The sequence below is a fragment of the Balaenoptera borealis genome (assembly GCF_965194805.1).
Source record: "Balaenoptera borealis genome assembly, chromosome: 2".
Taxonomy (NCBI): Eukaryota; Metazoa; Chordata; class Mammalia; order Artiodactyla; family Balaenopteridae; genus Balaenoptera; species Balaenoptera borealis.
The window spans coordinates 62,009,160-62,027,383 of record NC_138867.1 but is presented as its reverse complement, the minus strand read 5'-3'; the positions used below and the strand labels follow the sequence as shown (position 1 = coordinate 62,027,383).

The 18,224-nt window shown below is 39.9% G+C and overlaps 1 protein-coding gene across 2 annotated transcripts in view; it reads right to left on the bottom strand.

The window, feature by feature from the left end:
* IQGAP2 (IQ motif containing GTPase activating protein 2) overlaps positions 1-18,224 on the bottom strand; it is a 290,309-nt gene that overhangs the window by 89,883 nt on the left and 182,202 nt on the right. For both annotated transcript variants that reach the window (XM_082375039.1, XM_082375038.1), the window contains exons 10-13: positions 17,808-17,971; positions 14,647-14,807; positions 9,165-9,289; positions 1,099-1,262 (exon numbers count right to left, since the gene is read on the bottom strand). In XM_082375039.1, coding sequence (XP_082231165.1) covers positions 1,099-1,262; positions 9,165-9,289; positions 14,647-14,807; positions 17,808-17,971 — 614 coding nt within the window. The remainder of the gene's footprint in view (positions 1-1,098; positions 1,263-9,164; positions 9,290-14,646; positions 14,808-17,807; positions 17,972-18,224) is intronic.

Here is an 18,224-nt window from a genome sequence, read left to right as displayed (position 1 = left end):
TGCGAAAACCGAAGCACAGAGACTTTTGGTGACTTGACTAAAACCTCTACCTAATTTGTGGCAAAGCCAAGATGTGAATGGTGCCTGTCTCCAAAGCTAATACCTTTAGCTTTCAATGCTGTGTCACGTGCTACAGCCACAGCTACATCAGTGGAAACAGCAGGGGGCGGCCCAGTCCTCCTTGCTGACAGGGTCCACTCTCCTCCCCAGGGGTTTGGGGACATGAGGCCAGGTTGGAGTCTCATTCTCCCAGTCACTGGCCTGGCATTCAAGTCACAAGTGGTTACGTCCCAGGTGGCATCAGGTGACAGGTCTTCCTCTCCACTCAGTTCTTCCAATAGTGGCTAGTATCTGTGGGATGTCTCACAACAACGGTACAAGCTCTGCCGCCAGATAAAGCCCTCTGCTCTTCAGTGGGACCTGGCCAGGTCAGTTTCCTCCTGTGCCTAGAACAAACCAAGCTGGTACCCATCTAGCCCTGCCATTACCTGCCTGCATCATCCTGCTTCCCACTCACCAAACCAACTCTTCCTTACCCTTCAGGAGCAGCTCCTGTTCTATCTCCACACCAACCTACCTTAGGGCTCCAGTTCACAGAAATCCCAACCATCTCTGAATCACTCTGGGCATTCCTCGTTTTGACGTTTTGCCACATACTCACCTCTACTGCTATTTAACTATTCTATATGAGAATGCCCACTGTCTTAGTAACTTTCTAAGCATCCTGAGGATAAGGACAGAACATTCAAATGGTATCATGTGTTCCTCGGATCCCCCTTTCCCCTACCAGATGCTATATACTGCACCATGAATACAGTGTGTGCTCAGTAAATATCCAATAACTTGGACTGTGAACAAGAACTCACCCACAAGTGCATTTTTAGTGAAAGAGTAGAAGCAGTCAGCAGCTCTGGAGCTAGTTTCCCTCTCAAGTTTGACACCAGGAAAATAACAGCCCTATTAACTTGTAATCTGATCCATACATAGATAAGCAAATTATGAGCTTTAGGAAAAATGGGTAAAAAAAATCCTCCCTCTTGCCCCTCTGTCCCCAACCTGGTCTGTAAATTTAAAAGAAACACACCTACTAAGACTTACCACGAATTTCTGTGTTTTAGCCTGGTATAAAACATCCTGGTAGTGCTGGGCAGAGTCTGGGTCCACATCTTTAATCCTAGCAGTGGGTAACAGCAGACTATCTAAGGTTTTCAAAGGATCCCCTTCATCAATGGCTTCATTGATGTACCCTACAGCTACAACTCCTAGAAAATGAAGAAAAAAAGTTTCCTTTTAAGTCATAGTACATTATCAGTTTTCTCAAATGACCTATAGCAAAGATTGAGTTAGAAACGGGGGCTGAAGAAACCACACATACACAGACACACACACACACACACACACACACACACACACACACACAAACTGCAAGAGCTAATAAACAAGTACAGCTAAGGCTTACATAGTAGGTCAATGTACAGAAATGAATTGTATCTTTCTATACTTGCAATGTGCAATCTGAAAATGAAGTTAAGGAAAAATTCCGTAATAGACTCCAATTACAAATACATTACAATTACAAAAAGAATAAACACTTAGGAATAAATTTAACAAAACAAGGATGAGACACAGACACTGAAAATTATGAAACACCGTTGGAAAAAAAGACCTAAATAAAGGGAAAAATCATCCCATGTTCATGGATCAAAAGACTTAATATTAATAAGATGGCAGTACTCAAATTGATCTACAGAGTCAGTGTAACCCCTATCAAAATTCCAGCTGCCTTTTTTTTTCAAAACAGAAATTGACCAGCTGATTATAAAATTCACATGGAAATGCAAGGGTTCAAGAAATAACCAATGCAATGTTGGAAAAAAAGAAAAGAGTTGGAGGACTCTTCCCAATTTCAAATTTACTACAAAGCTACAGTTAATACTGCATGGTACTGACATAAAGACAGACTTAAAGATTAATGGAATAGAATTTAGAGTTCAGAAATAACCCTTTACATGTATAGTCAACTGATTTTTTTTTTTTTTTTTTTTTAATTTATTTATTTATTTTTGGCTGTGCTGGGTCTTCGGTTCGTGCGAGGGCTTTCTCCAGTTGCGGCAAGTGGGGGCCACTCTTCATCGCGGTGCGGGGACCGCTCTTCATCGCGATGCGCGGGCCTTTCACTATCGCGGCCCCTCCCGTTGCGGGGCACAGGCTCCAGACGCGCAGGCTCAGTAGCCGTGGCTCACGGGCCCAGCCGCTCCACGGCATGTGGGATCTTCCCAGACCAGGGCTCGAACCCGTGTCCCCTGCATTAGCAGGCAGATTCTCAACCACTGCGCCACCAGGGAAGCCCTAGTCAACTGATTTTTAACCAAGGGTGCCAAGACAATGCAACAGGTAAATAACAAATGGCACAGACAACTGAATGTCCACTGCATAAGAATAAAGTTGGACTCCCTACATCACATCATACACAAAAAGTAACTCAATATGGATCATAAACCTAGACGTAAAAGCTTAAAATATAACTTTTTAATCTCTTAGAAGAAATTTAAGAGTAAATCTTTGTGGTCTTGTGTTAGGCAATACTTTTTACCTGTGACCACCAAAAACATAAATAAAAAAAAGAAACGAATACATGGGATGTTGTAAAAATTAAACCTTTAAGAGGTACAAACTATTATGTATAAAATAAACTATAAGGATATATTGTACAACATAGGCAATATAGCCAATCTCATAACGTAACTACAAACAGAATATAACCTTTAAAAAATTGTGAATCACTGTATTAAACATCTGTAACTTATACAATATCGTACATCAACTACACTTCAATAAAAAATTAAACCTTTTGGGCTTCTCTGGTGGTGCAGTGGTTAAGAATCTGCCTGCCAGTGCAGGGGACATGGGTTCGAGCCCTGGTCCAGGAAGATCTCACATGCCACGAAGCAACTAAGCCCGTGCACCACAACTACTGAACCTGCGCTCTAGAGCCCGCGCGCCACAACTACTGAGCCTGCGTGACACAACTACTGAAGCCCGTGTGCCTAGAGCCCATGCTCCGCAACAAGAGAAGCCACAGCCATAAGCCCGTGCACCACAACGAAGAGTAGCCCCCGCTCGCTGCAACTAGAGAAAAGCCCGCATGCAGCAACAAAGACCCAATGCAGCCAAAAATAAATAAAATAAATAAATAAATAAAAATTAAACCTTTTATGTTTCCAAGGACACCCTCAAAAAAAGTGAAGACGATCTATAGAATGGGAGGAAATACTTCCAAGTCCTGTATCTGATAAAAAACCTTATATACCTGATATACAAGCATAATAACTATATAAGGAACTCTTAACAACTCAACAGAAAGAGAAAAAAAATTTAAAACAAGTAAAGGACTTGATCAGGTATTTCTCTAAAGAAGATATACAAATGGTTAATAAGCACATGAAAAGATGCTCAGTATCACTAGTTATTAGGAAAATGCAAATCCAAATCACAACGAAATACCAGTTCATAACCACTAGGATGCTATATTAAAAAAGACAATAACAAGTGCTGTGAAGATGGGGTGAAACTGGAACTCTCATACGTTGTTGGTGGGAATGGAAAATGGTAGTCACCTTGGTAAACAGGCAGTTCTTTAACATATTAAACATACAACTGCCATGTGATCCAGCAGTTCCACTCCTAGGTATATACTCAAGAGAACTGAAACCATATAGTCACACAAAAGCTTATACTCGAATCTTTATAGAAGCAATATTTATAACAGCTAAAAAGTAGAAACAACCTAAATATCCATCGACTGATGACTGGATAAACAAATGTATATCCCTAGAATGGAATATTACTTGACCTAGAAAGGAATATGAAGTATAATGATACATGATGCAACATGGATGAACCTTGAAAACATTATGCTAAGAGAAAGAAGCCAGACACAAAAGGCCCCATATTACATGATTCTATTTATATGAAATATCCAGAATCGGAAAATCCATAGAAAAAAAGTAGATGAGTGGTTGCCAGGGGATGGGGGGAGGGGGAAAAGGGAGTGACTGCTAACGGGTATAAAGTTTCTTTTTGGGGTGATGAAGATGTTCTGAATTTAGATACTAGTGATGGCTGCACAATTTTTTAAATACATAAAAAACTACCATAAAAACACAATAAAAGGGTGAATTTTATGGTATATGAATTATATCCCAGTAAAGCTGTTATAAAAAGGGGAGATAATCTGACATACAAGTAGCAGCAGAGATGCTCATTTCTAGTGTAACCCTCACTTACATAATAATGCCAAAGTACTGGATGATGGAACCATAGAATAGCAGAGCTGGAAGAATTTAATGTAGAGATGTACAGAAAAGAAAACGGAAGTGCAAAGAGATTTGGATATACACTCTATTATTTGGTTTACTCTACTTCACCACTCTGTAAAGAATGCCAAAGAGACAGTTCAAAACCAAACAATTCCCTATAGTGTTAGCAGAGTGACTTTCAAGGTCAGTATAGTCCAGTGCTGTCCAGTGGAATGTTCTGTGATGATGAAAATGTTCTGGGCCATCCAATATGGTAGCCAGTAGCCACATGCAGCTAATGAGCAGTTAAAATGTGGCTAGTATGAGCCACTATGGAGAACAGTATGCAGGTTCCTTAAAAAACTAAAAATAGAACTCCCATACGACCCAGCAATCCCACTACTGGGCATATACCCTGAGAAAACCATAATTCAGAAAGAGTCATGTACCACAATGTTCACTGCAGCTCTATTTTACAATAGCCAGGACATGGAAGCAACCTAAGTGTCCATCGACAGATGAATGGATAAAGAAGATGTGGCACATATATACAATGGAATATTACTCAGCCATAAAAAGAAATGAAATTGAGTTATTTGTAGCGAGGTGGATGGACCTAGAGTCTGTCACACAGAGTGAAGTAATAAGTCAGAAAGAGAAAAACAAATACCATATGCTAACACATATATATGGAATCTAAAAAAAAAAAAAAATGGTTCTGAAGAACCTAGGGGCAGGACAGGTATAAAAACACAGACAGAGAATGGACTTGAGGACACAGGTAGGGGGAAGGGTAAGCTGGGACAAAGTGAGAGAGTGGCATGGACATATACACATTACCAAATGTAAAATAGATAGCTAGTGAGAAGCAGCCGCATAGCACAGGGAGATCAGCTCCGTGCTTTGTGACCACCTAGAGGGGTGGGATAGGGAGGGTGGGAGGGAGGGAGACGCAAGAGGGAAGAGATATGGGGATATATGTATATGTATAACTGATTCACTTTGTTATAAAGCAGAAACTAACACACTATTGTAAAGAAATTATACTCCAATAAAGATGTTAAAAAAAAATGTGGCTAGTATGACTGAACAACTTCATTTTACATTTTATTTAATTTTAATTAGTTAAAATAGCCACATGTGGCTGTCAAGTGTAGGTCGGCTCCATAGAAATTAACAAAGTCATGCATGTTTGGGGATATTTTTAAGGTTCAAGTGTGGCTAATTAATGCCACAAATTCTCTAATGCGGGCTGGTAAAATTACATCTGGAACCCTAATTCATGGATGCACCAAAGGATGAATAAGCATATCCACCAGTTTAACCTTCTACTATCTCTACTACATACAGGATCTTAGGACATAGACTGTAAGGTCCAGGAGTGAGAAGCACAGAAGCCAAGCCATGCAGTTGGAAAAGTTTCTGAAAGTCTAGTACAAGGGATCTATTTGGAGGTCACTTCTCAATACTGCCTTATTCTTAAAAATAAACTATCATCTAGTCATAAAATACTATAGTGTATGTATGTATGGGTGCATTATTCATGGATATATGTACACATGTGTACACATACACACACACATACATTCACATACTAACAGGGGGCTTCCGCTTCCCAAGTGAGTGCTCATGGACAAGAATTAATGAAGAAACTAAACATTAATGAGCAGTAAGCTTAGAAAATAAACACACCTAAAGCCAAACATTATCTCATTTTGTCAGTTATTTTTCTTCAAAAACAATCAGAAGCCACTCTACAAATGTGATATGCTATGAAACAGAATACATACTTCTAATTTTTAAGAGGTATCTTCATCTGACATTCAAATTAAAGTAAAATATTTAGCTAAGTATCTCCTGAATGAATGACCCCATAAAGACCATTGCTAAGAATGAAAAAATCTGTAGGAGAAAAGGGACAATCTAAAATGTCTAGAAATTATTTCAGACTATAATACTCCAATATGTTGGAAGAAGCAGCAAAAATACTTCTCTAACATGCAAGTCAGGTTATCTCAAAACATTGGAAGAACTTGAGAAAGTCTAAGTACTACCCACATACAAGGTATTATCATTTCACCCCGTAATATTTATACACTGGAGAGCATGGAATACTTATATCATTCTCTGGAAATGACAGTTGACCCCTTATGTCGGTTGACCTCCTTGGGTCAACTGTTCTAAATACTTTTAAACATCCCATCCAAAAATGATCTTTACAGAACTACATCTAAGAAAGAGAATGTGTGTTCCTAGCAGCTGATCACCTGGGAATGAGTGCATGCCAGCTGACTTGATTGAAATCACCTGCTTAAGTTTTTGGTGTGTTTCTAAGAACACAAGCTGCTGATGTCATAGTAAATGACTTCACAGGAGCTGAAAAACCTTCCCATAAGTCCCCTGGGTCCATCTGCATCACTTCCTCTGTTTAAAAATAAAGAGAAAATCCCATTTGAGCAAAGACTGCTGAGCCTCAGTTCATGGCCCACTGATTTAAATCATCATGTGATACTATAACATTCTAGTCCAAGGAGAGAGTGGGCATTCCCTTAGAGGTGTTGTATTTGAGACAGCAGATGAGGTAACTGACAAAGAATGGTACCTACCAAACTTAAAAAGCAAAAATTCACAGGAAGAAAACTTCCTTGTCTAAGTTACCTGGTTAAAATAATACTCCTCTAAGGCTCAACTGGGAAAAGTAAACTTTCCATTAAGAAATCAGCAAAGCAGGCTTCCCTGGTGGCGCAGTGGTTGAGAATCTGCCTGCCAATGCAGGGGACACGGGTTCGAGCTCTGTTCTGGGAAGATCCCACATGCCGTGGAGCAACTAGGCCCGTGAGCCACAACTACTGAGCCTGCGCGTCTGGAGCCTGTGCCCCGCAACAAGAGAGGCCATGACACTGAAAGGCCCGCGCACCGCGATGAAGAGTGGCCACCGTTTGCCACAACTAGAGAAAGCCCTCGCACAGAAACGAAGACCCAACACAGCCAAAAATAAATAAATAAATTTATTAAAAAAAAAAAAAAGAAAGAAATCAGCAAAGCATCCAAATCTGAGGAAATGCATTTAGCAGCTTCTCCATTCAATTCACCTTCCACATTTATCATTTCCCATTAGCTACATACCTCATCCACACCACAATTCAGACATAGGATTAGACTCTGGAGTGTGTGGCAGGGGTGGGATGGGGAGAGTAATGCACTTTCAAGATGTCCATGAAAAGTTCTCAGCTCTTCCAGATGATTTAATTTCTATATTGTGCAATTCGGGCCTACTTGCGATGGTATATTTATTTTAATTTAGCTGTTAAAGCAATTACCTAAACAGATGATATCAAACTCAATAATTCAAGAACTTTAAACAAAAATACCCCATTTTGACAAAACAACAAACCAAAACAGAGAGAAGTTAACTCTTTTATATTAAGTCCCCCAAATTCTAGAAAGGAAATATTAGTCTCTAAAATTACTATTCTGGTTATGGCATATACGCTTCACGCCAAGATGTTTAAAAGAAATGTGATAATGGCCGTGTGAAATGTCCCATGGAGAACAACTTAGTAGTACAGTTACCTAGATAAATGCCATACAAATCCAAAGAGATTTTTGCTTAAAAATATTCACCTACAAAAAACCACTTTCTTTCAAAGTTATACACATGATACTGTTTTTCTTTTCCTGGTAAAAGCAAAGGCTCTATCTGATAATCTGGGGCGAAAAATGGCAGGTCCTTCCTCGCACCCCCTTGTCAATGTCAAGAATGAGAGTAAAACTACACTTGTTCAGTACTGAGAATTAACGCACCTTCACCTGTATAAGCAGGACATACATAAATCACCAAAGCAAACCTGGATTGTGCATGTTGTCACAAGGAATAAGGAAAAAGTTAGAAAACAAAGATGGAACATGATTTTGTGTTTTGCCAACCCCTGAGTGGCATTAGCCAAAGCACCCAAACCATCACTGGAGACTGAGTGTGGAGCTGGGGAGGATCAAGGAGGAAGGCAGGAGGGCAGGAGGCTGGGGACCTGAGCTTTGTAAGAGGACACACACACCAGTGTCGTCCCCCACGCCCCCCCCAACTGATGATGTTGAACGTCTGCTTAAATTAGTGCTTCCCTCATAACTAACATCTGGCAAGAACTACCAGCTCCCAAGCCAACATGCCAGAAAAGAGCCAAGTGGGTGATGTGTCAGCCATCTGAGGCAGGGATCCCCAAATGCCTCACTGAAAGAAAATGCAGAGAGGCAGCAGAAAGTCGTGTGGTCACAAAGCAGCAATTATACTCATTGCCTAAGTTACAGATCTCCCCATTCGTCACTCTGTTTTTATAAGTAAGAGGCAGGATAAGGAAGCAAGCTGACATTCAAGAAAGCATGTCTCAGCGCACATCTTCTTGGATTGTCCACTTTCATGCTCAGAGCTCCTAAGTTCTAGAAGCACAGCAAATCACCATGATTTGAGATCATAAAACAACAGACTGTGTTGCAATTTATTCTTAGGGCAGGAACATGTGTCATATTTCAGAAAAACGCCCATGTACATAAAAGGTCAAAATAAAGTTGAGTGCTTAAAAAGCTGAGTTATTTATAGCAGTCATCTTTCAAGTACCAATAAATAGAAAAATACTAGGACTTGTATTTATGTACCTTTATTCTATCCTTTTATGTCTTATGTTTGCTTTGTAATGTTTATAACATGTTGGGACAGTAGTACAAAAATAACATTTACATATAAATACATACAGACTTGTGAGGGGAGAGTGCTCTCATAGGGCTCTAGGGCAGCCCTAATGTAGAGGACCGTTCTGTCCAGCTACCTTATTCTCCCACTATAACTAGAGAAGGAAACTGTTCCATACTTACGGTCATTTTCTTCTTGAATTTCAATATTAATCATATCAATACAATTCTGAATTTCATTCCAGCTTAAGCTATCTTGCCCTTGGGATAAGGCCTCCAGTTTAATGGAGAGTAGTGCATTTGCGTAACTGTAGAAGAGAAAACAAGCATGATACTAATCAGAGACATTCATTCTTTGTTCATGTTATGCATCTTTAATTGGACATGCATCTTAAGTTTGACACATGTGGCTCAATGTGATGTTATGAGGTTAGACAAACAGGATAAAGGCAAGTAAAATTGTCTTGTGCAGCTTTCTCAACATACACCAAGGTCACTTAGACTAAGGGTGTTTTTTTTCCTTAAAAATACTTTAAGGTACAAATGCTTTTTAATGAAAGTTCCTCAAGTTCCAATCTTGTACTTAACTCAAGCAAAAAAACCTCAACGTTCTTAACTCTGTGAAATTACTTGCTTTTTTTAGTAACTATTTTTCCTTCCCTTTGTATGTCTTGATTCTGCTTAGTCTCCAGATGAGTATTATGGGATAAAATTCGGAATTACCACGGTTCCTAATCTTTCCATCAAGGGTCCCTTTTTTTTTTTTTTCTCGTTCATTCCCCAAATCCAAGCCGTGAGTGGCCTTTTTTTTTTTTTTTTACTGTAACCCTAACATAGCTGAGTTACCTTGTGACCTAATACTTCCAGTGACAAATCAAATAAAAAGCAAATGCAGTTCCATAAACCTTGCTGAATAACACACATCTTCACTGCCTGTTTTCTTTTTAATAAATTTATTTATTTATTTATTTTTGGCTGTGTTGGGTCTTCGTTTCTGTGCGAGGGCTTTCTCTAGTTGTGGCGAGCGGGGACCACTCTTCATCGTGGTGCGCGGGCCTCTCACTATCGCGGCCTCTCTTGTTGCGGAGCACAGGCTCCAGACACGCAGGCTCAGTAGTTGTGGCTCACGGGCCTAGTTGCTCCGCGGCATGTGGGATCTTCCCAGACCAGGACTCGAACCCGTGTCCCCTGCATTGGCAGGCAGATTCTCAACCACTGCGCCACCAGGGAAGCCCATTGTCTGTTTTCTTGAAGAGGTGGTGCATGAGTTGACCCAGAACGTCCTAGTTTCCTCTTCACCTGTCCATTCCTCAGGCTTCACAGCAGCTCTTCACCACCTCTGTCCTGTGTCCACTCACTGTCATTACATCCTTACCCCTCATTCTGATCCCTGACCCTCCTCACTCTGTGCAGCCCTCTGGAAAATAGAGTTTGGTCAACACTCTGATTATTTTTCCTGTCTTGAGAAATTTTAGGAAAAAAAGATGATCCACCTTGACATATTACTAAGAAACTTTCATTTCTCAATCATCAATTTTCCCATTTAAAAACTACAGAACCAATGTTACAACCATAAGCTAACATGAGTGAGCTATTCCAGCCCAAAGTATAGAAACTCAATAGTTTAATTTGCTTGTGCATCTTTACACCAGGGAAATAAAGAGCAATCCTCTATGTACATATTGATTCACTCTGCAGTATGACTTCTGAAGAGAACCTACGGATTTGCTAACAGTAGAGGTTCAAAGAAGTAAGATCACATTGAGTCTGTAATTGTTTTCTCATTGTGACAGATTTTCTCAAAGTTCTGCATGCTCCAAGATGACACTGAGGTGTCTTCTACTGAGTGTAGCTTGGGAGAGAAAAACATCATTCAGAATAGGAAGTGGGAGAGATGATTCATTCTCTGTGCCTGAACAAGGCATCACCAAACACAGGCTTGAAACTGTTTCAGTGTCCTGTGTGAGATTTTCATCTTATCAAGAGTTATAAACCTAAGAAAATACTCTTCTATACTTACTAGTAGCAACGTATACTAAATAATACTGACCACAATGACAATATGGATAAATGGCAACTTGCACTCTTTAGCATCCCTTATAGATGGGGACCATTCTATAAGAAAGTGCAAAATCCTTACAGGCATTTCACGTCTGACATTTAATGATGACCCAATGGGAATAAAATGAAAAAGCTTAAGGATGAGCACAGAAAAAAGAACAAAACCCACAATCACCTATCATTTCTTCAGAAATGAACAAATACTAGCCAAAGGGAAAAATTTTATGAATAACACAACATAGTTCCATAGGCTTTCCATATAAGGATTAGTCTCCAGCACTAAAGGCATCAACTTTGGATGTTGTAGTAGTTTACCCGAACAGGCCTATGTCTTTTCCCTCCCCATCTTTCTCAGAGTTCTCTTCGGTGTCTGCTATGGATAGACTAGTAAGATTACCTTTCTAACACACTTGGGAAGCTTTGAGAAGATTAAGATTCCAGTTTTGTTCAGCAGATGCTTATTAAGCACTAACTATCTGCAAATCCTGTGGCAGGCACTATAGAGAGATTAGGAGGAACAAGATGCAGTCTTTACTTCAAGGAGCTTTCAGTCCATTAGATAAAATGACAAAAAACTCAAAACGGTGTAAGAGCAGAGCATAGGAAAGGCCGTAAAATTAGAGGCGGTCCGTAAGAGTGGAAGTAACGGGGTTCCAAGGAAGGAGAAGTGGAAGGAAACCCCTAGTGGTGGAGCATCTTGCCTGGGACAGGCGCTGAACCAAGCACTTTATCCCCAGAACTGTTCTGCAGATGCAGAGTAGGTGTTTTTGTTGTGTGTGTTTGCTTTTGTGCTTTATGGATGAACAGAAAGGGGCCCAGCTAGCAAGAGTCAAACTTAGATAGTTTTGGCTCCAAGGTTATGTTCCTTTAACCACATGGTGCTAGTTCTCAGAACAGATGACATTAGCTGGGGTGGGAGAAGCATGCAAATAGTCCACGGAAGCATCCTCTATGGCAGGAAGGCCTTGGAAGCCCCAGTACTGTGCCAGGCAGAGATGGGTGATAGGCACCGCGTTCCTGGTGGTGAGAGGAGCATGCACAGGAGCAGATAAGCCAGAATGAACAGAGTGTGTTCAGATCCATCTCGGCTGAAGTGTAAAATACAAGGAGGGTTGTAGCTGGAGCAAAGGGCAGAACACCACGCTGAGGGTTAATTCAGGTAAGAACAGAGGACAATCAAATAGAGGAGCATTATAAACAGAGCTACGTTTTAGAACAATTAATCTGGGAACAGTGTATGCCTAGACCCAATGCCAACCCTATGTCACTCTTGTGAGAATTGGACAAAAGAACCTTTCTGGGAAAACACAGCCCCAAGGGCAGAAGCCATGGTAAACTGGTAGAGACTTGGTAAGAATTCATCCAGGTGGCCCCTGCCCAGCACCTGTGTACTATGAAGAAGTTGTACAACCATAAGGGAGAGGCCCAGTGTTCCTTAAACCTGAACACCGGCCAACTTGGGCTTCCAAGAACTGGGTTAAAAGCTGACATGGAAATTGAAATGTTGAGGCTGTGAAAAATCACTTGGGGCCATTGGAATGTTCAATACAAGAACCAAAGGGGGCCCTGGAATCTCATGTCAGTATTGGGTCACCCAGGTGACCCAGAAAGTGCTTAAGTGAAATTTTTTAAAGATTATTTAAACAAACACAAATTTTAAAAGTGTTTCATACAGAATACTTGCACTCTGAAGCAGTATGTGTGGCCCCAGCTGAAAATCACAGGTATAAAACTGGTTCTCAAATGGGGTTAGGGACCATTTCCTTAATGGGTTATTTGTAAATTGGGATGGGGGGAAGAGAGGATTTTTGAAAATCAAAATGGGTGATTTGGAGGGAGGGGGGGTACTGTCATTTAGAGGAAAGTGGCCAGGGATGCTCCATATGTGTCTTGATAATTATTTTATCAACAAGCCTCATTAGAATATTAGGCTTCATAAGGGAGTGACCAACTCCCACCGTCTCTAGCACTGAGAGAGCAGCAAAGCCTAGTTACATAAGAATGAATGAGAAGAGAAAAGACAGGGTAAGACCAATTTGGAGGTTATTACAAAAGCAAAGGTAAAACGTCTAAATGAGGTGGTTGCTGGGAAATGGAAACATTATGCAGAGGTATTGTGCACACATATTGGCTACTGTCAGGGAGAAAAGTGAGCAGGCTATTCCCAGCACAAGGGTGCCTCACAGAGGGTCAGAGGAAAACTCAAGTTAACTCGAGTTTCTAAGCTTGGAGGAGAGGATGGTGCCATTAATAGAAACAGTGGAGGTAGAAATAAATTACCTTGGAAATAACCTCAGAGGAGTTATAGGAACAGGTGGTCAAATTTAAGTAGTGTAAGAGCATCAGTTTTTCCAAGATGACTAAAAACAAGGAAAAGCCACTGTTCTACTACTTTAAACACCATTTAAAAAACAGTCTAACAAGTCTTTTTAATTTTTCCTGTACAACTGTACGTGACCCAAGAGAATTACCTATTTCATCAGTTCCAGAACCAGTATCTTGACAACAGTGCTTTTGTCAAGATCTATGCAGACATCTCCCCCTGGTGGTCACAAGAATCCAAGATGGAAATTCACTTTTTTTTTTTTTTTTAATTTTTTTATTTTTGGAAATTCACTTATTTTAACTTGGGCTTTTGTCTTACTTAATCTCTAATGGGCTCCTTATTCCCTCCCCTTAATTTTCTCTCTAGATCTGCTATAGTGTTTTATAATTCTATCAACAATACTATCTAGTAGTTTATTTCAGGAACATGAAATAAAAGACACTAAGTTCAGATCGTTACCCACTGCCATGATCCACTGTGGTCTCAGGATTCCTTTGGTTTAATCATCAAAAGAATGTAGAGAATGGAATTGAGGACATGGGCAGGGGGAAGGGTAAGCTGGGATGAAGTGAGAGAGTGGCATGGACATATATACACTACCAAATGTAAAACAGATAGCTAGTGGGAAGCAGCTGCATAGCACAGGGAGATTAGCTCGGTGCTTTGTGACCACCTAGAGGGGTGGGATGGGGAGGGTGGGAGGGAGACACAAGAGGGAGAGGATATGAGGATATATGTATACATATAGCTGATTCACTTTGTTATACAGCAGAAACTAACACAATATTGTAAAGCAATTATACTCCAGTAAAGATGTTAAAAAAAAAAAAAAAAAAAAGAATGGGGTTTGGGGCCCAACTGCCCTACTCTGGGCCCACAAATCCAGATCCAGTTTCCTCATCAGTAAAACAAGAAAATTGGACTGGATGATTATTAAAGCTGTTTCCAACTCTTCTACATTCTGTCGTTTCCAAAAGAAGCCCAAGGGAAGGTATGCTTTCAACATGTATTTTTAGCCTATGAAATAATTTTTGCTAATGACAAAGACAGTCAGTAACTGCCACAGGATGATCCTCCTTAGACTCTTGGTTCCTCTAAAAGGAATACTGTGAAGAAGGATTTGAATATTAGAAGGACTCTCAGAACAAAGTAGACTAGCTTTCAAGAAAATAAACATGGGTATATGGATTGCTTCAGGAAGGAACAAATCCTTCATTTGTGAGATCTACCAAACACATATTTCTGCATTGAAAGGAGTTTTGGAAAATGTTCCCTTACCGTTCCACGTATGTCTCGTCCAGATTGTTGAAGCCCATTGTTGGGCTTCTGAGTTGATTCTGCACAGACACAAGATCGTTGCTCTCCAAGGCCTGGTTTAGTAAAGCTACAGCAGATAGCATTTCCACCGCAATCAAGAGCTCCTCATGGGCCAAGTAGTTCTGTTGGAAAACATATGGCAGTATAAGATCCCCAAATCTACACAGCCCGTGTATGTGATGGGGGTTCAGAATGTACACTTCAAAGAATAAAGAAAAGTCAAAGATTGTGAGAACCCAGGACAAAGAGGGCTCCCTGGCCACCTATCTTTCATTGGCTTTAAAGAACAGGTCAATGGCTTCTGGGTTTTCCTGAGATGATCATTTTGGGCACTGAGTTAATTATAATCCTCAGTTATGATTCCACAAACATCTGCATTGCCATAGCTGATTCCTACTCGCAGCTATTATATTGGCTGCTAACAGGCTCAATCTTACCAAATAATGAAGCCAAAGATTAGATAACATTGTTACTGCCTGCAAGTGCCAGGTAAGATATTAGTATAGCTAATGATTTTCAGTTTGAACTAAGGGTAAGGAAAAGGGGAGAATTTCACCTAAAGATGATAACCCCAGAAAAGTAAATCAAAGTATTTAAGCCAAGAATATTGATTCTAATTCCAAAAAAAGTTAGTCTAAGTCACGTTTTTATAAATGGGTAGAAACTTTTAAATATACTCTAAGGTCTAGATATTTGAAGAAATGTGAGGTAAATCTTAATGAAAAGCAAGTAAGGATTGGGCTTACTTAAAAAGTACATCTCAGATTACAGAACACTTTCCCCCTTCAATGTTGTCTTCCTTTTAACCATTTTATACTGACTTGGTCCAACTTCAAAAGGGTTATTTCTTCCATCATACTGAAGGAACATGGAGCATGAAAACAAATTTTTAAAAACCCTGATATCTATCTTTACATTTAGAATATTATATATTTCATATATATAATATAATGTTTATATTAAAATGCATTATAGCTGATTCTCCACAGAAATCTCTCAGCAAATTGATTTTAGACTAACAAAGCATAATTTTACATTCCAAAGCAAATGGGAAGAAGGGTTTTTATAGGGAACATGTAAATTTTATCCAAATACCTTACATTAACTATGAGTTTAACATATAAGGAAGGTATCAAATTACAGGTAAAGAGCAGAATGGAATCATTTGAGATTCACCACAAATATCTAAAGTGGTACACAGCCAAAAAGATAAGGACAAATAAAGAAAAAAGGGATGAATGTGCTAGAGTGTAAGTAGCCTTGGGTTTCAAAGCTAGAGAAACAGGGACAATAATATCAAGAGAACCTACGTGCAGCTTAAGGAAATAACTTATTTTTCTTTTATTACAAAATACAGTTGACCACTGAGCAACACCGGGGTTAGGAGCGCTGGACCTCCACGCAGTTCAAAATCTGCGTATAATTAATCCTCCATATACCTGTCCCTCTATATCTGAGGTACTGCATCCCTGGATTCAACTAACTGTGTATCATTTGGTAATATAGTACTTACTATTGAAAAATATCCACATATAAGTGGTATGCGCAGTTCATACCCCTGTTGTTTAAGGGTCAACTCTAGTATCTTTCTATTTATAGAATCATGTCTTAATAAGCAAGGATAAGAAAACAAACCTTACTACCCAAGCCCTTTAGTGACATACACTTTATTAATTTTTTTTAAATAAAGAATGCCACCTTTTTTTTTTTTTTAATTTTTATTGTTTTGGCTGCATTGGGTCTTCATTGCCACGCGTGCACTTTCTCTAGTTGCAGTGAGCGGGGGCTACTCTTTGTGCAGTGCGTGGGCTTCTCATTGCGGTGGTTTCTCTATTGTGGAGCATGGGCTCTAGGCGCACAGGCTTCAGTAGTTGCAGCATGTGGGCTCAGTAGTTGTGGCTCATGAGCTCTAGAGTGCAGGCTCAGTAGTTGCGGCACACGGGCTTAGTTGCTCCGCGGCATGTGGGATCTTCCTGGACCAGGGATTGAACCCGTGTTCAATGGGTTCCTGCATTGGCAGGTGGATTCTTAACCACTAAGCCACCAAGGAAGCCCCTACTTTTATTACTTTTTAATTCATGCAAACATTTATAGAGATTTTCGTTTTTTAATTATTTTTCTTTTCTTATCATAAAAAACAAGATAATGCTATATATTTCAATCTCATTTTTTCCACTTAACAGTAGGGTGTGCAATCTGTTATTAGTTAAATGTGGTTTATCTTCTATATAGATATAGAAGATATCTGTAGTATCTTCTCAGTACTATAGATAATACTGTGAAACATCCTGGTATACTTGTGAATTGCCTGTTTATGCTTTTGGCCTCCTCCTCTTTTGTTTTTTTTGGTGGAGCAGTACTGTTTTTGCTTTTCAGATTCATTGTCCTTCCATGTTTCCTTAGAATTTTAATTTTTAAATTATTTTTTACACTTAAACTTTCATACCGGCAATTTATTCTGTTATGTGTAGTGAGGTAATGTTTTCTTTCCCACATGGTTAAATACTTCTAAGGATTTCATTTTTTTCCCCATGTCTTTGAAATATTAGCTCTTTCATATATGAAATTCTTGGTGCTGCTTCTAGTACTGTTCATTCTGTTGCATTGTTTGGCTTAATCCTGTACTAGTGCATATGCTCTTATTTGCTGTGACCGTATATGATTATTACTGCTTAATACTATTAGCACTGCAAGGAGCACACACTGACAAAAATCAAAGCCGTGGTGCTAATGTTCTTGGTTGCAGATTTCTAGAAATGCAGATTCAGAGCTTTTTTTTCTGTATCAAAAAACATTAGATATTTAAAAATATTTCAATATAGTTATTAACTTATCCCAAGTTCTTCAAAAATCACACAGAGAATGAGAACAACTAGTTTTCAACGTGTATTTGTTGTAAAGCCCTGCCTGCATTTCCCACCTATGCTCTCAGATTCTTTAAGGAGATGAAAAGCAGGAGTTAAAGAGGAAGATGGCCGTGGAATTGGTACAGGGAGGCCAATGAGACCAGGGATTGGTACAAGTTAAAGACACTACACTCCCACTCACCTTTCCTCAACAGCACTCCTCGTTGCTAGGACTCAGAATTAACATCTCCGTAACTGGAGTCTCCTCTGACTTACCATGGCATTCTGTTTCTGGAGGTTGAAAAGTTCGTTCTGATACATTGCACCAGCAAAGGGATAAACAGTGGGCAGCTGGGCCTCTGGTTTCTGCAGTGCAAGCAGTGTGTACTCAGGGTCACCTTCCCGAATAACAGCGTTGATGTGGTCCACTGCAGCGAGCCCTGAGGGTCAGAGTAACATTCTGTCAGAACCTGTGCCTTTCCCACTGCAGCCTGACCCAACCAGCCCATATATCCAAGGATTAGAACCTAAGTAGTTACTTTCCATGAACTCTGAAAAGCTGTAGTTGGATGGTAAGCAAAGCCTTGGAAATGATAGCTTGTAATCGGAAGTCACTCTAATCCTTGCAGCTAGTCCCTAAAAAGAACCTCAGCATTGATAGAGCTGGAGTTATGAGGTTATTCCTGCCTAGCA